Below are 27,086 nucleotides of genomic sequence, written 5' to 3'. Positions count from 1 at the left end.
ACTATCTGCATCTATTGTATTGCTAGACCTTCAACCTAGAACTGACCTTAATGCATGCATATAATCAAAATTGTATAAACAGCATAAAGGAAGAGGGAGTATAGGATAGGGGGTGCTAGGGAGGGGAAATGGGGAAAGGGGATGACATCTATATTGTAAATAAATAAAATATCCAATAAAAAATATTGGGCAAAAAATAGTAAACATAAACCAACAAAGAAATACAAAAAGAAAATGTAACAGTATGTTGGGCAAACATTACTGAGTGCCATTCCTCACTGGCTTGAAAGAATTAATAAATAACATAAAGAATGAGTCCAAGGTAAACATAAAACTAAGAACAACATTAGCTTAAAAATATAACAGAATTTGTGCTCTGAAGAAGATAGAACATTTTCTATTTACAGCACAGCAGAGTTTATACAACTGTAAATAACATGCATGAAGTAGAGAATCAGATTTGGTTCATGTTCTACCATGTCCTAATCTTTGATGATGTTATGCTATTATTATTAGCACTTGTGTGAGAAACATTTTATGAAAGGAGATCAGTGGTACCATAATTGGACATAACTTTTTTCTATTCTCTTCCAAAACTTTTCCTTTTTCATACCAAAACAATAAGTCATTCATTCTATAAAATATTTTTGTTTCATCTTTTTCCTTGTAATCTAAGTTTTCATTACATCTAGTCTATTCTGATAGTTCCTTGTTTCCTAGTCTCTCCCTATTGCAAACTGACCCTTTCAGAGGCTCCATAGTAATCATTCAAATTAGTACTCATATTTCCTTTCCCCAAAACAGAGGTCATCACTGATTGCCCAACATCACTCTGATTTGTTGACTCTATCATTCTCATTCACACTTGAAGAATACTTATGTGGTAAGGATGGGTTGTATATTACTTTAATACTATTTAGTCTCAACATGACTTTAAGGTAACCATACAGTTTCTCCTCTTTGGTTTCTTAAATGAGTTCACTTATGTTTTCCAAAGCAGATCTCAATTGGAAGGATGCTTAATGGAAATGGCCACAAATTCCTTCCATTCTTAAAAGTATAATCTCTTATGATAAGACTTCTATTTCAACAAGGCTAGAGAGATGGCTACAGTTAAGAGTATTTTCTACTCTTTCAGAGAATCAGATTTTAGGTTGCAGCTCCTATCTAAGGTTATATTTATTCATATTTGTTACTCCAGGTCTTATGTATCTGACCCCACTAGCTTCCATAGGTACCTGCATTCATTTGCCTATGTGCACATCTATACCTAATAAATTTATAAAGTCTAAAAATCTTCTTTGAAAGATATATTTCTCCATCCTTTTGACTTTGAAATAGACAACTGATTTATTTTGTCCTTCAGAATGCAGTGGAAATGATATTTGTGGTTTCTGTTTTCCTTCATGTTGTCTTGGGGGCATTGTTCTTAGGTGGCATGAGAGGAAGCCATTTTAACCTTTGGGATGTGAGAACCCTTGGGATGTGAGAAGTCACAAGGTGAATGGAACTGAAGCAGACAACTTTCAGTACTATCTGCCAGAAGAATGACTGAGGGTAGCTTCTTACATCATGGCACAACAGTGCCCTAGTAAGAAATACAACAGGTTCAAGGTGTAGCTCTGTGGCAGAGTATTTGTTTTGCATGAGGCAAACCTTGGGTTCAATTCCCACCCAGTGCTGCCAATACAATGAGGTCATCAACTAGAGAGGTCATGTTGGAGAAAGGAAAGAAAAGGTGAAATAAAAGTAATTAAATTTTAATTTAAAATACATTAAATTTAAAATGCCTAATCATCTACCTCCTGTTTATTTTTAACCAACACACAAAAAGGTTCCCTTACACCATTTCCATTTATACTTAGTTTTGATTCTCCCCTCCCCCACAACTAAATCCTTAACACCCTTCCCAGTATTCTTCCTTCCACTTCCACATCAAATGTTCTACTAGATTCTCACTGTTTCTGCAAAGCCTGTTCTTTTGTTTTTGTTTTCTTTTCATGAAACTCTTTAGTTTCCTTGACTCTACCTACACATACTCCCAGATGCGTACACATATATAGACATTTAAAGCCAGTTTCATGTATGAGAAAGAAGATATAATAATTGGTATTGTGTTGTAAACTATATTGAGTGAGAATTTGACCTTGAAGTCTAGAAATGTCTGTTCTTTCCCACTGTTACAGGAAACTCCCTTTGCCAGGAATTATGTAGGGTGATTGACTCCCTGGTTCCTACAGCTGAAATGCCAACGAAGGTTGCATGGCAGCAATAAAGAATACCAAGAAGGATGTAAACATGATGGTCAGATAATCATCCTTATTTGGATTACTAATTGTAAATAGAATATTACCTTAATGTTATTAGCTATATTTGTGTGTTAAGAATCATAGTATTTTTCTGGAGAATATTTTTACATCTTCTCCATGCCTGCCAATGTATTTTCCTAGATCTAAAGATACATCTGTACTGTAGACATGTCAACAGTTTTAATTACATTTACCAAATGTAAAAACATAGATTCTTCAGGAATAAACCAGTGTATCCCCATAAGAAATAAGCAGACAATAAATAATATAATCTGCCTAGAGACTCCAAGATTTCTAGATTTGAAACTCTATGGAGGTTGAACAAATGTTAACCTGGTCTGTCTCTTATTTGAAAAGAGCAGGCTTCTTAGAGATAACAAAATAAAATACAATAAGATAAAACAAAAACCATCACATACAGTTTGACAAGGCAAAGCAAGAAAGAAAATGAGCCCAGGAGAAGGCAAAAGAGTCAGATGCACTTTTCACACATTCAGAAGTTTCTACCTCAAAATACTAAACTGAAAGCTATATGCTCAGATGACTTGGGGTAAAACGTTGCTTCTACAATTAAAAAAAAAAGTACTCAGTTTTTGTGTGTGCACATGCATGTATGTACAGACCACACACACTGTCATAGGACAGAGGGAGATGTTTCTCTCCTTTCTACTGTGAGATTACTTACACTGCAAATATATTTACACTGGAAATCCGTTGAGGTGTAGCTTGTTCCTGACTTTCTAGGCAGAATGCTCAAAGTACCTAATAATTTCTTGAAATAGGAAATGACACGTTAGCATGAAGATGAACTGCAGGTCATTAATAAAACTGTCATTAGTTTCAGGATCTCAAATATAAGAGCCTTTGTTAGAACTTCAGAAAAGTACCACATACTACAGCTCAGTCATGTTCTCAGGAATTGGGAGGAAGATGTGGGACTTTTGCAAGTTCAAAAACAAAGAACTACTTTACAGACTTTAATTAACCTACAATGTGTCTACTTGTATTTCAAAACTAATCTGTGCCATACATTTCCCCAAACTGCAGTTTCTTTTCTGCTGATCTATGTTTGTTGGGAATTTGTAGGGCAAATAACCAATAATGTTATTTGTAAAATTAAGCTTTTTAATACAGAGGAGCTGTACTTAAAAACTGCACACACACAGAGAAGTTATACCTAAAGCCTCAGTACAGGTACCTATACATCTTATTGATGGCATCTGAGACCTCAAACTTGATTCTGACACCATAAATGGCATAATACTAGTAGTCTTGGAGGAAAGGTTAAGTGGTTTAGAAATGTCACTCATTGGGATCCAGAGGCTGGAGTGTGGTAGTTTCAAATGATAACCCCTGTGAATTGTGTCTTTTGATATTTGTTCTTGTCATATAAATTCTCTCAAAATAAATCTCACTTCACTTCAGTCAGTCAGTAAATACATTATTTGCATTTTGGAAAGTCTGGGCAATATAAGAAGTTTGCCTATTTTATTTTGGATTTTTTATTGGATATCTTATTTATTTACATTTCAGATGTCATCCCCTTTACCCATTCTCCCCACCCCTGTCCTGAGAAGCCCCCATACCATCCCTCCTCCTCCTTTTTGCTTTTATACCATTTTAATTACATGCAAGTATTAAAGTCAGTTCAGGTTGAGGAACACTAGCAATACAGTAGATGCAGATAGTCAAGGAACAAACAAGACAATAAACACAAATAGTCAAAGAACAAGCAAGACAATAAACAAAGGCCCTTGATCACTCATGTGATCATTGTTTCTAACGGCTTATCAGGATGACCAAAATATCTGAGCCTACTTACTTCCCTGTCCTAGCCCAGAGTCATTTTCATGCCTGAAACCTACTTCTTTGTTCTAGCCTAAGATTTAGATTCCTGCCTGAAGCCTTATTGGAAGAAGGTTCAGAGTTTAAGAGTAAGGAACCATCTTGAGTGTCATGCCAAATACCAATGGAGTTGTGTTACTTCTAAAATTTACAATGATAGTCATTATAATTAGGAAAAATTTAAAGACACTTGCAGGGTATTTGGAATAATTCTAACACCTCTCTGGATGTTTTAACTTTGCATAGTGAGATTATGAATTTAAAGAATGCTGTTCTGCTGAGCTTAGATGATGCAGATAATGCTGATAAAATTATCCATGGCTTGAAGTCAGTATTTCCATTTTGGTCAAGTTTCAATAATGGCATATATAGCTTGATCATGGTAGCTCTTTTTGTCCTGGGAATACTTTTATTCCTGCCCACCATGTTAAAGCTTGTCTTTAACAGCACCAACATGTTGGCAGCCAAGGCACATGACTTGAAACTTAAAATGGACCCCCAGATAAAATTATTAAATTAACAGGCTGACAAGCCAAGGGCAGGTAAGATTCTGCACAGAGCCTTACCAATCCAAGACAGTGCATTGCTTTTGATAATGCATATTCCATGACAAGTAAGGAAGGCATTCTTGTCAGAATGACCTAAGACAGGCTCAGTCTTATATATAAAATAAAACAGGGAAATGTGGAGATCTTTTGGGGCTGCTTGGCAGGAATGAAGTTTGCCTATTCTAAGGAAATTGTCCTGAGTGAAATTAGTGCCTCACTCAGACCTTATCAGGGAAGCTTCTTGATGGAGTTAGGAACTAACACAAATACCCACAGCTGACAATATGCAGAAAATATAAGACTTTGGGGTGTTCACTCCCTCTTCATCAAAGCCCTTTCCTCAGTGCTCAAGGATCAATGCAGAAAAGGAGGTAGAAAGATTTTAAGGGCCAGAGGTGATGGATGAGACTAAGGAAATAGTGTCTTGTAGGCACAGCAGGACTAACACATACATGAATTTGTATATAAGATCCGCAAGGGCTCATGCCAGAAAGTGTCCAGTTCTGAGAGGAGGTAGACACAGGATTCCACTGTTAACCAAGAAGCTATTTGTAACTGATAGCTGCTGGCAAAGGGAAAAAGTTTGCTCCTGTGAACCATCACTAGGTTTATCTAAGAAACCCCAGGGCAGACTGTGTGCAGTGAGTAATTGAACAACACAAAACAAACCACAGTTTTATATGGCTTTTATATGGATTTCTTTTGTTGCTGTTTGTTTTGGTACTTTTGTCTTATTTTTTGTTTGTTTTGATTTTCTTTTTTGAACAAATGTGAGAGAAAAAGAACAAGGTTGGTTGAATACGTTGGTGGGGAAGATCTAGGAGGAGTTGAGGGAAGGGAAAAAAACATGATCAAAATATATTTGATGAAAAAATGTTTTAGTTTTTTAAAAAAAAATAATAATGTGGAAGACCGGAAGAGATCAATCAAAGGTTAAGCCCTTTTAGAGGATCATACAGCTCTTCTAGAGGATCTGAGTTCAGTTCCCACCATCAAACAAGAGACTCAGAGCTAACTATACTATATTCCATCTCCAGGGCAACCTAACATCCCTTTCCTCTATAGGCCTATCTACACACAGACACATAGCTACATAGAGACACACACACAAGAAAGAAAGCAATCATCTGGAGAACACGTGGAAAATCCCCAAGACATTATGGACATGAAAAGAGGCTTAGCAACAAGCACTATTTAGACTTCATGTAATTTATCCAATTATCACTAAACTTAATATCAGAGACACTTTAGGTAAGTAAGTACAAGAATCACTACTCAGGTAAAGAAATCAGGTTCAGACTCATGAAAGTTAATAGTAACCAGTTTAAGTCTCTGTGCTCTTGATTTGTTTAATTAACAGTTAACAATGATGAGCCATTCTGAAAGTGTGCCATTGGACATTTGTCCGTATCTGTGGAAAGATAAATATGGCATTTCACCTGTTTATATACTTGACCATGATAGTCAAAATATGAAGCTGTGACCACAACACCAAATCATCATAATACCCTTTTCTAGCCAGCCTGACCACTCCCCCAAAGTTTATTATCACAAATACATTTTACCAGTACCCTTTCCTGGCTTTCCAGCTGTTAGATGGTATACCATGTATGTCACCAGCCAACTCAAGCTAAATCTTTTTGTTTCAGTATCTCTACTTCTATTCTTCTGTCTCTTCTTAACCTGCTTTCCTACTGTACTGTATCTCTACAGAACTCACACCTTATGAAAATACCTGTCACTTTGTATACATATATATTTACTACTGATTAAGTTTATGAGTTGCTGGATCTCAAGAATAAATATACTTAGTGGTGTCTTTAGTTTTAGTTGTATTTCTTTGAAGAGTAATGGCTTTTCAACTTTATTGGTGACTTACTGGGATATGCTGTTCAAGTCTCTTACATTTTTACTGACAAATGTTTTAGTTGATACTACTAGCCATTTTAACCATTGTAGCATATAATTCTGTTTATGCCAAATTTTCATTAGTTTATTTCTTGGAAAACACACTTATATGTAAAAATATACATTAAATATATATTCATCCTGTATTAGAAACCTTTTGATATATATCCATATACATTAAATGTATATGCATTTATCCAGATAGAATGGCACATGCCTTTAATCCCAGCACTCAGAAGAAAGAGGCGCGTAGGCCCGTCTGGTTTACATAGCAAGTTCCAGGACAACATAGAGGCCTTGTGTCAGAAACAAAAAATCCTAACATGCATATGTGAGTGTGATATGGGTAGAATAAGTGTTTTTCACTTAGTGTATACTCTCAGAGTTAATAATACCTTTGTTGAATATAAAACATCAAAGGCCAAGTTAACTTAGTGATATATTTATGTTGTTTAACAAATCACCTAGCAGGCTGGAGAAATGGCTTAGCAGTAACTATTCATTCAGAGGTCCCAAGTTCAATTACTATCAACCACATGGTGGCTCACAACCATCTGTAATAGGATCCGATGCCCTCTTCTGGTGTGTTTGAAGACAAGGTACAGTATACTCACATAAATAAAATAAATCTTTGTAAAGAATAAGAGAGGGAGAGAGAGAAATCACCTAGCCATGAAGATATTTTCCCATTTTTTCAAGCTTGTTCTCTGACATTAAAACCCATCATTCACCTTTCTCTGACTTAAAACATAATTCAAGATACACAGCACAGTATTATCAGTCCATTTCCTGCTTGACAATTTAGGTGACCTTAAAATCTTTCATATCATAGTATCTCTGTCCTTTTGAGTGTGAGCTGGGAATGTTCCTGATGATACACAGTTCTTAAAACCACCAAGTACCTCCTATATATTTTATAGATATCCATGTCCCTAGACCAAATAGGTTTTTGAAGATTCTGAACTATTAGCCCTCTCTCCATATACATGGCTTCTGCTGAGATGAGTTTTGCTCACAGATGACTTTTCTCACAAATCAAAAACCCAGTATCTTTGGCAAAAGTTTTTTCATACCTTTGGCTCACACCATGGCATGTTATATAACTTTTCCCCAACTGAAGATGATAGCGTCCCAGTTATTAAGTTCTAGTTCCTTTTTACCTAACAGTTCCTTACTCAGTTACCTCTTTCTCTTGTAGTTTACCAAAAGCAACTAGAAGAAACCAGGTCATAAGTTGCCCCAGAGTGCTTGCAAATTTTTTAGCAACTATCCAGATTCACTGCTCCAGCATCCATGTGAGTGGGCCTGCCAGATAGCCTAGTCAAGGAGATGAATCTCCAGTATAGTGAGAGGTCTTGTCTCAAGAAAAAAAGGTGGGTTAGCAATGGATGTATTGTTCTAGCCTCTGTAAGCATGTCTACCCTCACATTCATGTGCAAGTACCACACACACACACACACACACAGCTTTTACATTTTCCTAGTAACATTCTAATAATGGCAGCATATATTTTCTAAGATGTTAGCACTTTATTTTCTGCATTTTCTATACTCAAAGGAATCTAGACTTTTTCTGTTATGCACTTTACATTTTTTCATTCTTATTAACCAACTTCTACAATTTTATATATTTGTTATGGTAGCATATGCTCTTAGGGCTGCCATAACAAAATGCTATAAACTGAGAACATTGAAAAATTCCATGTTCATTTGCTTATAATTATAGCATCCCAGCTGTCAGCAGAGCCATACTTTTCCACCATCCAGGATTTGTATTGTCCTTGATTTATGTAGCATAATTCCACAATGCTTTCTCATATTTTCATAATGCCTTCAATCCTGTCTTTGCTTTCCAAATTCTAATTTCTTTTCTCTTATTAGAACATTTATCACTAGATTTAAGTTTCATCTTAAGTCCAAAATGATCTTAGTATTAAGTTCCTTAAATAAATATGCAAAGACCCTACTACTAACTAAATGGATGGCATATGCATGTCATAAGCCACTGAGTATCTTAGCTCCAGAGGACAGATGTCACATCACATGCCTGCAGGGTTGTTTTCTTTTGAAGACCTAAAGAAAGAATAGTTGTGTGTATTCTTCTTGTTACTGCTCTAGATCAGTGTTTCTCAACCTGTTGGTTGCTACCCCAACAAGAGTTGCATATCAGATATTTGCATCACAAATCATAACAGTTATGAAGTACAAATGAAATGATTTTATGATTGGGGTTCACAATATGTGGAACATATTAAAAGGCTGCAGTATTCTTTGAACTCATTTTTCACATGTAAATGTCATTACCCTTATAAGCATTCATTTGTGTCCAATTTTACCATTTTTAAAAAGCACCATTTGTATTGGATTAGAGCACATCATGATCACCACTGCAACAAATCTATTTCCAAGTTAGGTCAAATCTTGACGTATTGAAGGATTAGAATGTCAACGTAAGTGAGTAGTTGGGGGTCACAATTTAGCATATAGTTCATTCTCTTAGGTACTATGTTTCAGAACATGGACATCTTTTGGGATAAAAATCTTAATATTAGTTGTTTAAATGTTTTACTCCCGTCTCTGCTCCAATAGGTTTTTTTTTTTTTTTAAGATTTATTTATTTATTTTATGTATACGAGTACACTGTAGCTGTCTTCAGACACACCAGAAGAGGGCATCAGACCTCATTACAGATGGTTGTGAGCCACCATGTGGATGCTGGGAATTGAACTCAGGACCTCTGGAAGAGCAGTCAGTGCTCTTAACCACTGAGCCATCTCTCCAGCCCCAATAGGTATTTTTTAAAGTCACCTAACCTTGTACTTTTATTCTTATACAGTAAAGAAACTACCCCACCACCACCACTACCCTTGGCCTTTTCCAAGATTTGTCTTTGGCTTCTAAAGTTTACATGTGTTTCAGGTAATAGGTAAGAGGAGGGAGGGGAGGGAAGGAGGGAGGGAGGGAGGGAGGGAGGGAGGGAGGGAGGGAGGGAGGGAGGGAAAGAGGGAGGGGATTCAGGCTGATATTTTTCTCCTTTTATTTACGTGTTTGATTTGTTGCCATTAATTTTAGAAATTTCTCATTATTTCAAATCTTTCTTTTGTCCCATTCTTTTTTGATACTCCAAGACATATCTGACACACCATCTGAAAGTACTTCATAGTTCTGCCATGTTCTGTTTCATTTTTAAGATTCCTTTTTCTGTTTGAATTGTTCTGGAAGTTTCAATCGTCTCTGCAACATGTGTTGATCTTTCCTTGGCCATGACCAGTCTGCTGATGAGCTCAACAGTAGCAAACAAGTTACAGTGTTTTAAATTTGTAGCATAAACCTGTGGGTTCCTCTTGATTTTTTATCTATTTGCATGCAAGCCTATTGTGTTTTCTTACTTATGTACGAAAAACCCTAATATAACACTCTTAATTAAGATTTTCCATATGACAAAATATGACCTTTTCTCATACTTGAGGTTAGGTCTTGTTTTGTCTCTTCAGTTTCTACTCTTCTTATTCTTCTTAATGTGCCTTGGAGATTTTTATTAAATACTGAGCATGATTGACCATGCAATAGGAGGTAAGTAAGCCTTTTATTATTGTGTTATATAAACTAAAAGTAATAACTGCTATTGCTGTAGGTACCAGATACTTCAGAATATCATTTTATTAATACATATTCATTGGAAAAATATGAGTTTCATTATGAAATTCTTATGTATATGACATGTCCTTTGATCTTTATCTGTTCCCTTTACCCTCTCCTGTTCCCATTCCTGTTTCTTACTGACCATTTCTCCTCCCAAATAGTCATACTTTGTCATCAAGGAATTTTTAGTAAATAATAATAATAATGAATCTAAATTCTAGATATGAGAGAAAACATAAAACAAACTTATTTTTCTGGTCCTGTTTGTTCTTTGGTTGTTTGGTTGGTTTTTACTTAACATGATGATATCTAGTTCCATCCTTTTTCCTGCAAATGATATAATTTGTTTCATTATGACTGAATCATTCACTCTGTGTGTGTGTGTTTGTCTCTGTGTGTGTGTCCATTAACAACTGTGGAAAGACAATCACTGGGATAAGCAAAAATAAAATTAATTTTCTTACCAGTATTCTGACTTCAGATATATGCCTAGGAGTGGTATGGTGGAACATGAGATTGTATAAGAATATCTGTACTGATTTTCATTGTGGAGGCATCAATTTATATTCCACTAATGATGTATATAGGCTGCTTATTCATTATTTGACAGAATTTCTATTCCTGGCTCTCCTGATGATTGCCATTCTGACTAAAGTGATATGGGAATCTGTTGTTTAGTTCTGGTTTGCACTATCCCGTTGGCTGAGGATGCTGAACATTTTCCTACATGTTTATTGACCATTTATACATCTTGTAAGGACTGACCAAATCATTCACCCATTCTTTACTTAGATGGTAGATGGTTTGATGTTCAGTTTTATGAGTTCTTTATATATATTCAGATTTATTTGTTCTTGTGACAGGGCCTAATTATATGGCCCTTTCTGGCCATGTGTGAATTACTTTTCATAGTATCATTTGTTGAAGTTGAATGTTCTATAAGCTTTGTTTTGAACCACTCTTGAAAATCAGATAGCTGTAGCTATATATGGGTTTGCTTCTTGGTCTTCTATGGCTTCCCAGTGGTTTAAATTAAGGTTCTGTTCCAATACATTGATGAGTCTTTAGTAGCAGGGCTTTGGTTGATGTCTCCAGCATTAATTGTTCTTTTTGTTTAGAATTGCTTTGCCTATTCAGGAACTATTTAGTTGTAAAACTGCTTTTTCTGTAAAGAATGTTAAAGATTGCATTGGATCTATAAAGAACTTCAGGCAGTATACATATTTTCATAATATTAACTCTGCTGATTCATTGGCATAGGATGATATCCCATCTTCTCTAATCTTCCTTGGTTTCTTTCATCAGCTTTTTACACTTTTTTATTATAGATCTCCTTCATTTCTATAGTTAGAATTGTTCCTTATTGTATTTGAAGCTAATGAGAAAGGGATTATTTTGTTGGTTTTTTTTTTCAGCATGATTATGATTGTATATTAAAAAGTGACTACATTTTGTGTGTTTATTTTATATCCCACTATGTGTTGGAAATGTTTAGCTGATCTAAAAGTCTTATGGAGGAGTCTTTTTGAAGGTCTTTTAAGCATAATATCAAATCATTTGCACATACAGTTAATTGAATATTTCTTTTTTGTTGTATGTTTCTCATGCTTTACTCTTAAGAGCTAGATAAGAATTCCTGTGATGTATTATATTAGAATGGGGAGAGTAAATACCTTTGTCTTGCTTTTGAGGGAAAACACTTTTACATTTACCCATTTTGTATACTTTTAGGTATACATTTGTTATGCTATGTGTGCACATGTATGTGTAGTATACCATAAACAAGTTGGCTTTATTTCAGAGATTTAGGAATGGTTTAACAAAAGAAAATTAATAGCTATAACACATAGATATACAAAGGGACATAAATCACATGATTGTCTCACTGTTCCAATAGTTCAACATTGTTTTAATAAAATCCCTGCAATTGGGAATAGAAAGAACATAATCATAGACAGACAGACAAACAGACAGACAGACAGACAGACAGACAGACAGGATGATATCATGTCCTGCTTTTCTAGCTTCTCAGGCATTTATTGAGAGGAGGGGTCTACTGTTCCTGGGATAGAAATGCCTTTATAAGTACACAGGAATGCTCCCTTACTGGCTGTTGTGTTGTGTATGGCCTTCTGTTTTCACTTTTAGACAGTCTTGCTGTGTTACCCTCCATGCGTTCTCCATGTGGACTACAAACTCACCAATGGCTATTTGACACCACATGTAGCTTCCTCATGTATTTAATATCCTTTCTTTGTTCTGTTGTTTGTATTTAACTCTAATGTGACATGGAGAGCTTCTATTCTTGCCATATTGATTAAGGATTCTTAGTGCCATCAGTGCCTGTTTGTATCTAGGTTTGAGAAGTTTTCTGTTACTCTGTAATTGAATAGTTGTGTTCTACCTTTAACTTCAAACTCACTTCTTCTGTTAAACATACATTTAGGTTTTTCAAAGTCACAGGTATTCTGTTTTGTTTTGCTTTTTAAACTGATCTCTAAATGTACTCTTGACTTTGCTTTTAATCCTTGGTTTGTTTCTTCTGCTTTGACCTACTCTATGTGTGGTAGTTTCCATTGATGGTGGTTGTTGTTATTGATAGTAGTAGTAGTACTATTATTGGTTTATTTATTGTTTGATTTCAATTTCAGCAATTTTAATACAAGTTTCCATTGATGGTGGTTGTTGTTATTATTATTATTGGTTTGTTTATTGTTTGATTTCAGTTTCAGCAATTTTAATACATGTTACATACTTTTTATATCTAGGTTCTGAGTTGACGTCCACACTTCAGTCACCTGCTTTTTCAGACCTTCCTCTCTGAAGTCATTGGTCATTTTATAGTAAGTTTTTTAATTTCTTGTCTTACACTGCAACTATTTCAGCATATTCGGTTATACCTGCTGAAGAGTTATGATCTTTTAGCTAAAGAGTCATATTGGCTAAATTTTTCATTTTTGTGGAGTTTTATGTTGTGACTTAGACAACTCATGAGATGTATATGTATTTTTTCTTTTCTTTATCTACTCATAACTTTTGAGAGGGTAGTTTTCTCTTGGGCTTATGGTCCACAATACTCTTTAAAGGAGAGGAAGCAGAGATTAATAACAAAACAACTATTTGTCCAGAAAACAGTCAGTAAAATGTAGTAAAACGCAAATAACTACTTAACCTACATCTTTAGTAAGGTTATAAAGGGGCTCAGATTGTAATTATAAAAGAAGTTTAAGTTAGTAATGCCAGACCTATTACTAATAATAAGTAAAAAAACTGGAGAGTTTGGAAAGGGGTAAGAGAGAGACTGAGGAAGAGATGAGTAAAAGCATGAAGGCTGTAACAGAGGCGGGAACAAAGCGATCACAACAGCAGGCCAAGAGGACCAAAACTAAGAAAAATAAACAGCAAAAAGGGGAAAAATAGAAAATTAATGTCTCCCTCCTTAGATACTTGTGGGTTGTCTTTTTAACTTATACTCCAAGACCTCCTGATTCACTTCCAGATTCCTTCAGATTCCTTCTCAGTGAAAAGCTATACCTCTTCTTATACTGGAGTTCCTTTAGCTTGGTATTAAAGTGTGTGAAAAAGGAAGTATTATTCATCTTCTGATTAAACTGCATCTTTTTAGTGTACCCTTACACTAAAAGTTTATATCCTTAAGCTATGAATTGAACTAGTGTTTCCTATTTACACAAACATACCCACTTCTCTTCAGTGAGAGATTACCAGTAACAAAAATAGGAAAGATGTTCTCTTTCCCCTGAAGAATCCTTGTCTGAAATAGTGCTTATTTCACATTATCTTTCTCTTTGCCATTAGCCATCCCCTCCCATCTTGAAGCTTTAAATAGGTGATCCCATGAAGGAATGAAGGTTCACTCAAGCCTGTGTAGCATTATTAGTGTACATTATTAGTGTACCATATGGCTTCTGCATCTGGATTTGGCTGTGGTTCTGAGTTTCCCATCTCTCAATAGCTTAGGGTAGCAATTAGCCTGATAATCTCAAATTTCTGATAGATCCCTGAAAAGGAACTAGCTTTTAAGTTGCTTACTGTTTTAATCTAAAGATAGAAGTGATACTGTCTAGTTTCTTTGTGTACTGGAACTGAAACCATAAGTCCTGAAAATGCCTTTTAATATTTAGAAATCAAACAGAAGAACTGATAATTAGCTAAGTACTTCCTACATCCTGTTGACTTGACTTGAGAAGAGCTCTTAGCCCTCTTCATTGCATTGTTCCTTCTCAATGCATTGCCTTGCATCAGCCAGGATAGAAATGTACTTACAGATTTGTCCCCTCAATTCTCCAAAGGATGACACAGAACTGTACCATTCTAGATGCACAGGAATTAACATGTTAGCCACTACCCTTTGATATTGCAGTGGGTGCTTCCTAGAGTAGGTTGGTTTCTTACATAACAAGAAAACAGTTATCACATTCAGAAAATCCAACAGTGGCTTTTTGTTTGTTTGAATGCAATGCTGGGGATGAAGCCAGAATGTAGTTTATAGACGGTAGGCAGATGCTCTACCACTGAGCTAGATTCCCAACCTGGTTAAGTATTTTTATGTAATCTATCAACCATATTTCAGTTTTCTCATTGTTCCAAGAATATTGTCCCCCTGACAATATAATGTTCGGGATCACACATTAATTTTTTATCATATTTCTCAATATCACAATCAAAAACAATTCTTCATAACATGACATTAAGAACTTTTAAGAATACCAAGCCAGTTGTTTCTTAGTTTGTCTAATTAATACTCATGTTTAATTTAGAATTATACACCACTGAATAATACTGTATCTTTATAATAGGCAACTCTAACTCTGGCTTTGATAACTTGGGTGAAATATTTTTCTGATTTTCTAAAATAAAATTATAAACCTCTGACAACAGGCAAAAATGGCTGTTGTACTTTTAAGTCTATGCCAATATCCTATTCTACCATCTCCTCAATACTGACCCCAGGATTACCAACACTCCCTATTCTTGCCACTCATTCTTTGCTTATTATCCATTCTGTATTGATTAACACCCTGCCCTATCTACCTACCAGTCTGTATTTTCTACGTGCTAGCAGTATAAAATCATGATGCATGTGCTTTTTGTTTTGTGTTGTCTTGTGTTGTTTTGCTGTGAGACACTGTCTGATCTAGGGCACGATCATGTGTGGCCCAGGATGACCTTGAACTTTTCATCTCTTGCCTCTACCTCCCAAATGTTGGAATTGCAGGTACATGTCAATTCAGTTTTATGAAATCCTGGGCCTCAAAGTTCAGGGCTTTGTGAATGCTTACTAAACACTCTTATATAGCATTCATAAAACTTGAGTTCAACTCCCATCATCATCATAATCCAGGCACTCCAGAGGTGGAATCAGGAGGATCAGTTCAAGATCATCCTTGGTTTACTAACACAGTAAGTTAAGGCCAACATAGTATACATAAGACTCTGTTTCAGAAGGGAAGAAGAGGAGGAAGGGAAGGAATGAAGCTGGGAAGCAAATGACAGAGAAGCAGACAAGAAGGAAGGAAGGAAGGGAGGGAGGGAGGGAGGGGGGAGGGAGGGAAAGAGAGAGGGGGAGAGAGGGGGGCGGGAGGGAGGGAGGGAGGGAGGGAGGGAGAAAGAGAAATTATGAATTTTGATACTCAAATATTCCCATATATGGCCAAAAGAAACTTACTCAAGCTAGCTTCTAAATACTCTAATAGGACTTCTTCTAATGCTTCTGCAGTTTTGGTAATCCACAATAACCTTAGACCTTTATTCACCTGAGCAAATATTTCTAATACAGATATGTAGTAGTACATTTCAGTATTACCCTTACCTGTATATTTCAGAAATCACTTTGACATTTAATTTTCTTAAAAAATTAGTTTAATTTACTTACAAAACAGCAACATACATTTGTTTGTTTGTTTGTTTTTAAACCATGGGTGTTTATACTCAGTATAGAGTGCAGATTTAACATGCAAGGGGGCCATGTTAAATCTCTAGCAGCAAAGAAAACAAAAATTATTTCTTTAAAAAACAGAATAATAGAAACTTTAGAATCCTGCTTTGTTTAAAAAAATTAAATCCCAATTTTATTATCAGTATCTGTTATTGGCTACTTTATAAACTGTATCTATGTAATTATTTTAAGTATCTATATATAACTCACATCCAGTTGTACTAAAAAAATACGGGTAGTGAAATCTTTCTTCATGATTTCCCAAATGCAGCCTTACCTCAGGAGTCCAGTAAAAAGTGGGACTCAATCTGTAGAGTTTTCTTTTATGGAAACTTTGAAGGGGCCTTGTTCGAGCAGCTGTACTCATGATAGCCAAGGATGGAGATTTCAATCTTGTCCTGTCTTTTCTCCTTTTCTTACTGTGCTTCTGATTAAGTAACCAGCTACTGGAGGAAGAGAGCTCATCTAAATTCTCTGAAGCACTGAAATGGATGAAATAGTTGGAGATGGGGGTAAAATAAAATGAACAAAAGCACAGAAAGCTACATGTCAATTTTATGGTTTATTATGATACAAGAGGATTCAGTTTTAGCCAATTTTATGATAACAATAGGTAAAACAATTGACATTAATGGAGAATTACATAATAAAAATATAGAAATAATTTGAATTTCTGCTACAAAATATACATCTTCAAAGCTAAAACTTTGCTTAGTATAAAATTAATGTTCCTTATAAATCAATAATTCACATACAACATCATTTTAATAATTTATGCCAATTTCTTTCCACATTTGGGTGGAGTACATCAAAACTAAAGGCTTAAAAGTACCGAGGACTCATCCTTGCATCTTTTATTTCTCTTAACTAAGCAAGTTTACTGCATACCAAATCTCAGTGAACTCTCATACAGTTATACAGACATAACTATAAAATAATGAAAGAATCTATACATGTTTATAATTACACTTTTTAGGAATTTTAACACTACATTTAAGGTTTTATAAACTTAAGTTCCTGGAGATTTTACAAACTGGCTGACAGGTTACAACTTCATAATTATGTTGGAATGTTACAGATCAAGAGAAAATTATCATGGGGTATCTTTAGTCCAATAATGGCCACTTGTTATCCATCTCTGAATCTGATCTGGTTTTATTCTGAATAGCAGTAAAAACCTCTGGAATATATTAATAGCTAAATTACTGCCAGACAACTGAGTCCCACCAATGTAAAAAAAAAAAAAAAAACCCTCAAGGGACAGCACCTGAAATTCTAACAGCCGCTCCTATGTTGTTGTGACTGGTCTACTCCAACCCTGAATTTGGAAGAGGTTCCTTGATATATGACTTTCTTTTGTTTATAAAAAACAGTTTGTGAAATTGTTTCCACAATGGAATATATTATTCAAGGCAACCTGAATCTATTTATAGGTGTTAGAAATTTTAGAGAGCTATTTTATGTTGACATATTTAACTTCACTTGTACTACACAGCATAATAATATATTAATATAGAATACATAGCAATATATTTATGTACTAATATAAAGTAAACTTTTCACATACAACAGGTTCCAATTTCGACTTGATTTATGCATACCAACACAAGTTGACTTAATAGTCTAACATTAACAAGTGAATTGGAGATGGGCTAGGTAGATTGATTCTATCATGTATCTGACACAATACCACATCTAAAGAACCCCACAAAGGGCAGAAAAGCTGGGTTAATGGGGTTAACCCTACTCCAGAACAGATACAGACACACAGACACAGACACACAGACACACTACTTCCTGGAATTTTTTCCTTTCCTCTGCCTTAACTCACCAGTACTCCTCCATTCATTTTAAGTTTGGACATAAAGGAGCTATTAGAGATTTGAGATGTACTTCTTTCTGAAAAGCCAGCTATTACTGCTTTACCATGTGACTCAGCCTCATAATAAACTGGCTTCAAATTCCTTACTTATTATTTTGTTAATGGTGACAAACACCTGGAAACAGGTCTCCATCTGGTCCTTTTATCTTTGATGTACTGTAACCTCCATTGGGAAGTAAATGACACTACTATACGTGATGCTAGTAGTCAATATGTAAGTCCTAAATAACGCTGTTTGGCTCAAGAACTATTGGTGTTTGCAGGTAAATACGAGATATGGTTCTTCTACAAGCTAGAGAGATAGCTCAGTCTGTAAAATACCTGTTCTGGAAGTACAAGAACCTGAGTTTGGATCCCTAGCACCCTTGTAAAACCCACGCACAGCAGTGCTGTGCCCCTGTGTTTTATGCACAGCCTCAACAGTGGGGCTGGGGACAGGCTTAGATGGAAGCTAGAACTCAGAAGAGTAGATTCACTTCAGGTGTGAAGAGTGCTTGTGAAGACACCCAACATACATGCATGAAAATAAAACAAGAACATATATCATACCCACAACACATTCATACCCACACAAATATCCACACAAAAGATTCTGTTTTCTACAACAGTATTATTGCTTTTAAATCATATTACAGCTATTGTAAAAATACTCTTCTAGAGTGAATGAAACAAAAAAATTCAAGAACATATACAAGCAATGGGAAATTAAACAGATACAAAGAAGCCTAGATAGTCTATGTCAATGAAAACAAAACTAAGAATTAAACAGGGAAGACAGTATCTGTAATACATTCAACAAATATTTCAGTAATAATTGTAGCAAGTATTTTGTGTAATAACACAAAAACTGTCACCTAAAGTCTTTTGCCAGTCCAAGTAACACAGGTTAGTGATGCTAGCTTCTCAAGAAGCTTTGGCAGAGCAGAGGGAGAAGGGATGGGAGAGTGGGGTTCCTGAGGGGAAACCAGGAAAGGGGATAACATTTGAAATGTAAATACATAAAATATCCAATAAAAAAAAGAAGATACATATAAATCAGAAAAAATTAACTATTTTTGGAGAAACATTTTATTAAACATGTTGTTCAAACTGTAAGTAGAGCTGAGACTATGCTCGGTGTCTTTGCTCTGCTTTGCTCATCACAGTGTTAGAACATGTAGCAATACCTAATTAAAGTAACCTCACCACGTAGTTAAAAATCCGTAAGTGCAGAACAATACAGTTGGACTATTGAAGACTAAAATATTTTTTTGTAGGCAGTATTATGCCAGCAGATATCAGTCAAACAAACAGTACCAATAACAGCCATTTTACATGAGACTTATTGAACAGGTAGCAGTTGGGAGTCACTGTTCTAAGTGGTCTGTAGGGAGCAAATCAACCCCCACAAGGAACCTGGGATGGGAAGACAAAGATGTGCTGAATGTTGGATCACATCCAGCCAAGCTGACTGTCTGCTTAAGTGCACCCTGCATTCATTGCTTGGATGTTAAACTCATCCAGAGGCCCTTCATTACCTCTTTTTGCAACTTTAATACTTGGAATCATATTAAGGTTAAAGCTTAATTTCTGCTACTGACCAAGAGGGTAGCCTATGTTTCATGTAACTCAGCAACTTTCATTCTAAAACAAATTTGCTTAGCTTATCTCTCATAAAATATTACTTGTACTATGTCGTGTTATTTATTTGTAATGTCTGCTTGATACAGTGTTCCTGTCCCTATTTCTTACACTGCATTTCTTTTAAGTGCATCTGAGAGAATGGCCAAGTAGAATCTTGTTTTCTAAGTTCAGCATGAAACTGTTTCTGTCAATAATATATTTAAGTGACACTTGTTGTAATTATAGATTTTTATTTTATAAGTATGTTTTCTTCTTAACCAGACATTCATTGCCTTTCTATAGCCTGCTTGCCTACATTTGTGTTTATCTTTAATTCAGTCATTTTAAAGCAAAAATGTACTCTGAAGTTTTTGATGTTTTAATAAATTCAACCCAGTTTAAAAAACAAAAAAAGAAGCCTTGGCAGTGAATCAAACTGTAAGTTCAGGCCTACCTGGGATATAGAATAAGGCAAAAACCAGCCTAGGCAACTTAATGAGACCCTACCTTAAAATGTGAAAAGTACAAAGTGCCAGGATCATGCATAATGTGTTTTTCAAGTATAAAGTCAAATAAAATAGTGGCTTTTTAACTAGTTAATAATTGAGATGTGAAGACTATCAAACACTTGATCTAGTTCCAGAAGTTTAAAAAGTTTTTTTTAAAAAGTGGTGGTGTACATTTTAATTTCACACTTGGGAGGCAGAGGCAGGCTCTCTGAGGAGAGCTAACGTGGTCTCCAGAATGAATTCCAGGACAGCCAGGGCTACACAGGGCTACCTTGTCTTAAAAACTGAAAAGGGGGAGCAGGAGAGCCTAAGATATATATCAGTAGTTACAGTACTTACTTAGAATGTGTAAGGCAGTACAAGATAAATATTTAAACTATAGACTTTTAATTTTATATTAAGGTTTCTAATACATTTAAACATGGCTACTGAGAAAAAATTACTTAGGAGACTTAATAACAATCCTGAGAAATGAATCATTAAAAGATTGTCTTATATTGGTTCCTCACTAGGAATGCTGCTGCTGCCCAGTGTCTGTCATGGAAATCCTGCAGCTCTGGCTCTACAAGATCAGCCCTGTCATGTACCCCAACAGCCTGGGTGGGAGCTGAGCTGTCAGTGCTCCAGCTCCCTCATCTGTACCACCAGGGTAGAAGCCAGACACCTGGAACTACAGCAGTGACTCATTACAAAGAACATTTGAAAGTGAAGATGTTTGGAGAGAGGAATATACTGTGTGACACGATGTAACACTACAGCTTCTCCAAGATGTCTTCTATGTTTTGTGTTATTTTATTTTTGTTTGTGTGTGTTTTTTATTTTGGGGAGGAGGTTGCAAGAAGAGGACAGATACGAGTGGATAGAGATGAATAGCACTGGGGTGCATGATTTGAAACTCACAAATATCAGTAAAAAGTGTTTTTAAGAAGATAAACAAGGCCGGGCGGTGGTGGCGCATGCCTTTAATCCCAGCACTTGGGAGGCAGAGGCAGGCGGATTTCTGAGTTCAAGGCCAGCCTGGTCTACAGAGTGAGTTCCAGGACAGCCAGGGCTACACAGAGAAACCCTGTCTCGAAAAAAAAAAAAAAAAAAAAAAAAAAGATAAACAAGATTGTCTTAAGGATAAAAAGTTGAATGTGACTAGGAACTTCATGACAGTAATAAATTATGCTAACTTTGAGAAGTAGTTAGGTTCAGAAACTCAAGACCAAGGTAACAAAATATGATAAAGAATATCACAGAAATATACAGAACTCTTTAGTGTTAAAATAGTAGTCTCCAGAATTGCTTTTAAAGTATTTCTGGAGTGAATAATAATGTCAGAAAAAAACTTAGCTGAGTTAGCAAAATATTGAGATAATTAAGTCTATAAATAGATGGATTTCTATGTTCCATGGAGAAAAAAAGAAACAATTATAGAGTTATTTCCCTCTGGATATTACCTTCAAATGAGACTTTTAATTTCTTTTTGTAGTTGTTTTTGGGAAAAGCTTTTACCATATAAACCAAAGCTAGTCTCAAACTTACTATCCCCCAAGGTAGCGGGCAACAGGCAGGTACTATATTGCCTGCCTAAAGAGTATGTCTTAATCCACTTGGACTTCAGCTTTATACACTGAATCTAATAGAGGAGAATGGGAAAGAGCCTTGAACTCATTGGCATGGGATAGGGGAAATTTCCTAAACAGAACTCCAATGGCTCAGGCTCTAAGATCAAAAATTGATAAATGGGATCTCATGAAACTGAAAAGCTTCTGTAAGACAAAGGACATAGTCAGTAGGACAAATGGGCAACCTACAGATTGAGAAAAAAAAAATCTTCACTAACCCCATATACGAAAGAGGGCTAATGTCCAAACTATATAAACAACTCAAGAAGCTAACCTTCAAAAACCAAACAACGCAATCAAAAAATGGGGTGTAAAATTATTAAATGGCCGAGAAGCACTTAAAGAAATGTTCAAAGTCAGGGAAATGCAAATCAAAATGACTCTGAGATTCCACCTTACTTACACCAATCAGAATGGCTAAGATCAAAACTTTAGGTGACAGCACATGAATGTGAAGAAAGAGGAACACTCTTGCATCGCTGGTGGAATTGCAAGCTGGTATAAGCACTTTGGAAATCAATCTGGAGGTTCCTCAAAAAACGGAAAATAGATCTACTTGAAGAGCCATCTATACCACTCTTGGGCATATACCAAAAGATGCCCCACCATGCCACAGGGCACATGCTCCACTAATGTTCATAGGAGCCTTATCTGTGATAGTCAGAATCTGGAAATAACCCAGATGTCACACAACAGAAAAATGGATACAGAAAATGTGGTTCATTTACACAATAAAATACTATTCAGCTATTAAGAACAAGGACATCATGATTTTTGCAGGCAAATGGATGGAACTAGAAAATATTGTGAGATAACTCAAGACTCAAAAGGACATGTAAGGCATGTACTCACTAATAACTGGATACTTGGCAAAAAAAAAAAAAAAAAAAGTATAGGATAAAATCCACAGAACTCAAGAAGGTTAACAAGAAGGGCCTAAGTAAGGATGCTTCAATCCCACTTGGAAGGGAGAAGAAAGCAATCATGGGGGGAGGGGAAGGGAAGGACATGGGTGGGAGAAAGGAAAAGAACAAGATTAGATATTGGGGGGAACAGGAGTGAAGCCCCGAGGGCCATCAGAATGAGTGGAAATATGCAACCTCAAGAGGTGGAAGGTGGGGGACGCTCTAGAATGACCTAGAGGTGAAGACCTGAGAGGTGAGAGACTTTCAGGACTCAAAGAAAGAGACCTTAGATGAAATGCCCAACAGTGGGGAGAGGGAACTCGTAGAGTCCACCTCCAGTAGAAAGACAGGACATCAGATGGAGGGATGGGGTTGCCATTCCATAGTTAAAAACTCTGACCCAGAATTGTTCCTGTCTAAAAGAACTGAAGGGACAAAAATGGAGAAGAGACTAAGGGAAAGGAGGTCCATTGACCAGCCCAACTTGGAACCCATCTCAAGAAGAGGCCTGACATTATTACTGTTACTATGTTGTGCTTACAGAAAACAGCCTAGCATGGCCAGTCAAACATCATTTCTTATCTGTGCTCAGAAAAACCTAGGGTTTTCTATCTTTAAAAAAAAAAAAAAAAAAAATGGAAACCAGCAGCTGACTGACACAGGAGCAGATACACCCAACTGATGGACTGAAGTCAGGGACTCCTGTGGTTGAATTACAGAAAGGCTGGAAGAAGTTGAGGAAGATGTCCCCATAGGAAGACTAGCAGTCTCAACTAACCTGGATACCCAAGATCTCTGAGACACTAAGCCACCAACCAGGCAGCATACACCAGCTAGTACAACCTTCTGCCTGCCCCTGCCCTAACAGCATATACAGCAGAGGACTGCCTGGTCTGGCCTCAGTGAGAGACGATACGCCTAACCCTAGAGAGAGTTGAGTCCCCAGGGAGTAGGGAGGCCTGGAGTGGTGTGGGCCGGAGTGGGGACATTCTCTTAGAGATGGGAAAGGAGGAATGGTATGAGTAACTGTTGGATGGCAGACCAGGAAGGGGATAACAACTGGCCTATAAAAAAAAAATATTAAAGGTAATTTTTTAAAGAAAAAATGGAGGATGTCTTAAAAGCATGACAACAAAACAAAAACCCAAAATGCAGAAAGCCAATGATGGCCAGTCAAACATCATTTCTTATCTGTGCTCAGAAAAACCTAGGGTTTTCTATCTTAAAAAAAAAAAAAAATGGAAACATACACACAAAGAAAAGGGGGTAAAAATTAAGGAAACAGGGAGCCAGCTTCACAAGCATTAGAACAGGAGTGTAGATTTCTCCGAAACCAAGTGAGGAGTTTGGGGTGATTGTGTACCTGTAAGCCCAGCAATAGCATGACAATAGAAGGCAGGCCTGTCCTTGCAAGCTAGGTCTGCCTAGTGAAGATTCCTCTCTCAAAAGGTGGGTGGTACTGGAAGGCCAACCCCCAGAGTTGTCCTCTGACATCTATAGGCATCCTGGGCACATAGACACATGGGTATCCACACATGTACCACCACATATAAATACAAGAGAAATCACTTCAAACCCTGCCTTCTAAGATGAAGTATTGTTTTCATTAACATTTCGCTGTATATCCTTCAAATATTTTTTCTAAGAAATCACTGTATAATAAATTTTGTATTCTCATTTTGCAAATTAATACTGAAAACAAAACTGTTCTTATATAATTACATATTTTCTAGACATAATTTTAATAGTTTACCAGTAATTTCCCTGGATAAAATTATGTTTTACATTTACATCATTATAGATAAAAAGGAAAAGAAGTCATTTTACAAATGAAAATAACTCCTACTGGCACTACTCTTTAAGAACACAGCAGGGAAGGTTTATTTCCCCATTGACATCATACACCCAGCTAATATGATTACTGTCATCCATCAGAATCCAAAGTTATATAGAAAGCACTGACTCAGAAAACACTGCTATCACACAACACTCTTGTAATTGAGAAATGACTACTGAAAACATCCTTATGGTAACATTATTACTTTATACTGTGATTATTTTGACAACAGACCTTGGCTTTCAAATTATGACACCCAATTAGAACAAATGGTTGCATTTACATGAGATGATTACCATTCATGAAAATAAATAGTATGGCAATGATTCACTAGAATTTAATTTCATACCCCATTTATGGAATTCATTAAGACAAAAATTAAACCACAAAATTTAGACCTTGTTTCAAATAGAAATTTACTTTCTCAGAGATAATACCCAAGGATGTCTTTAGAGTGTCGTATTTTCGTTTCAGAATAACAGTTCTAAAAACATATAACCACCTCATTGACAGAATGTAATGCTCCATTTTTTGAAGACTTAATCATATTTATTTGGTTCTTAGTGCCATGATTAATAAAGGTAAAAAAGTCATTACAATTATACTCCTCTCAGAGGATGCCCTAAATAATAAATGAGTTAGGAATCAATGAATAACAAATGTACAAACAAGTTCCCCAGAAAATAACAGAGATTTGAAGACAATAAAAGGTAATTAAGTACTTATAAAAATGATCTAAAATATTTAAAATATATATCATAAATAGTAAGTTTTATATGACCCCCAAGTTATCTTAAAGAATGACTAAACTTTTAAATTTTAAAGTTTTTCCATAATATACAAAATTATAATATAATGTGATGTAAAGCTAGAATGAGTACACTTTGAGAGAACTAAAACATTTTACTTGTGGGATTCCTTATATAACATTTCAGCTACAGAGAATGCAGCTAAAACTTACAAAAGACCTGGAACCAAAGGAGGTTTCAATGTTTGCAGCCTGGCTTGCTTAATCAAATTACTTTTGAGAAGCATTCTTTTCCTTTAGAATTTCTCTTACTACAATATAGATATTCCTTCTGCTTTGAATTTGTCATTTTCTTTGAGATTTTTCTTTTGAAATATGTATATTTGTGTATGCATGTGTTTGAATGCTTATGCAGAGAAGCAAAGGATCTCTGAGTCACAGGCGGTTATGAGCTATTCAACATGGGTGTTAGGATCAGAAACCTGATCCCCATGATAGGGCAGCAAGCTCTGGGAACTGCTGAGCATCTCTCCAGTACAGCTTTCTGCATGCTCTAATCCAGAGGCTAATCAGAGAAGAGCAAGACTGCAGGAGGGAAGCGAGAGCAACGGGGTGCTGATGGGACAGTGATTTCAGAATTAAAGTAAGTACAAACCTCTCTCTCTCTCTCTCTCTCTCTCTCTCTCTCTCTCTCTCTCTCTCTCTCTCTCTCTCTCTCTCTCTCTCTCTGATACAAGGTCTACTACATCCCAGAGGAGCATCATAACCCTGATCCTCCTGCCCCAACTTCTTAGTGCTACAATTACAAATGTAATTTGTAACATTCAGTTTCTATCACATTGGGAATGGAACCTAGAGCCTCATGCAGGCTAACACTGTATCAGCTGAGATACATCCCCAGCCTACCCCCAACATTTTTTAAAAAATGACAATTATCTGCAAGAAAGTACAAAGCATATTGGCACGAATTGGATCCTGAGTGTACATGCTAAAGAGCTGGTAAACAGGCTGGCATTGAGGGAGCAGGAGAAGGGAGAACCTTCAACAAGACAGAGAGGTTCTTGAGCCATAAGAGGTATGACCTTAAGACGGGTTCTTGAGAGCCCAGACTACCATGCCTTCATGGCTCTAAAATGGTATTATTAGCAATCAGATTTTTATTCAGAACATTTTGTCAGTGTTTAAACTCATATATTCATCTGAATGATTAAGATGGCATCCTTTATTTCCTCAACTGGAATCTACTCTACCACAAGGGCAGAGCCCAGATCCAGTTTTGTTCAAGATTATATACTACTGCCATATTATCATCAAATATTTGTAGATTATATGTGAAAATATATATATATGTGTGTGTGTGTGTGTGTGTGTGTGTGTGTGTGTGAATTATATTCATTATTATAGCCATGGCAATAAGCATAGTTTAGATAAGAAAAATGGCATAGAAAATGTATTAGTCTGAAAACAATATTCATTCATCATTTTATGAGTCAACTTGTAATTGACTTTCACTGTAAATCCCCAAATCTGGATTCCTGTAAATGAGAATATCATAGCTGCCTTATATAGCCAACAAGTCTTACATTCAAAGTAAAGCCTCAATGATACAAAGAATGACACTTAAAAAATCAAGTAAAACCAGTGGAAAAGTATTTTCATGATAGAATCAGGGATAAATGACAGCATAAAGAAAACTGGAGAAATATTTTAAAACATGCTTTCAATATAATCAGAAAACTTAAAGAAAAAATTTTACTTAAGACTTATTTCATCAATGTCATTTGGA

At 35.9% G+C, this 27,086-nt stretch overlaps 1 protein-coding gene and 1 long non-coding RNA gene across 14 annotated transcripts in view; one reads left to right on the top strand and one right to left on the bottom strand.

The window, feature by feature from the left end:
* Positions 1 to 27,086, bottom strand: part of Kansl1l (KAT8 regulatory NSL complex subunit 1 like) — a 121,415-nt gene that overhangs the window by 38,482 nt on the left and 55,847 nt on the right. For all 13 annotated transcript variants that reach the window (XM_076931738.1, XM_076931726.1, XM_076931731.1 and 10 more), the window contains one exon: positions 16,485 to 16,689. In XM_076931738.1, the coding sequence (XP_076787853.1) occupies positions 16,485 to 16,689 (205 nt within the window). The remainder of the gene's footprint in view (positions 1 to 16,484; positions 16,690 to 27,086) is intronic.
* Positions 121 to 24,354, top strand: LOC143441805 (uncharacterized). Its single transcript, XR_013109493.1, has 3 exons — positions 121 to 9,535; positions 13,020 to 13,094; positions 20,713 to 24,354. It is a non-coding gene; the product is annotated as an uncharacterized LOC143441805 (long non-coding RNA).

The sequence above is a fragment of the Arvicanthis niloticus genome, chromosome 3, assembly GCF_011762505.2.
Source record: "Arvicanthis niloticus isolate mArvNil1 chromosome 3, mArvNil1.pat.X, whole genome shotgun sequence".
Classification (NCBI taxonomy): domain Eukaryota; kingdom Metazoa; phylum Chordata; class Mammalia; order Rodentia; family Muridae; genus Arvicanthis; species Arvicanthis niloticus.
This window is presented reverse-complemented; position numbering and strand designations above follow the sequence as displayed.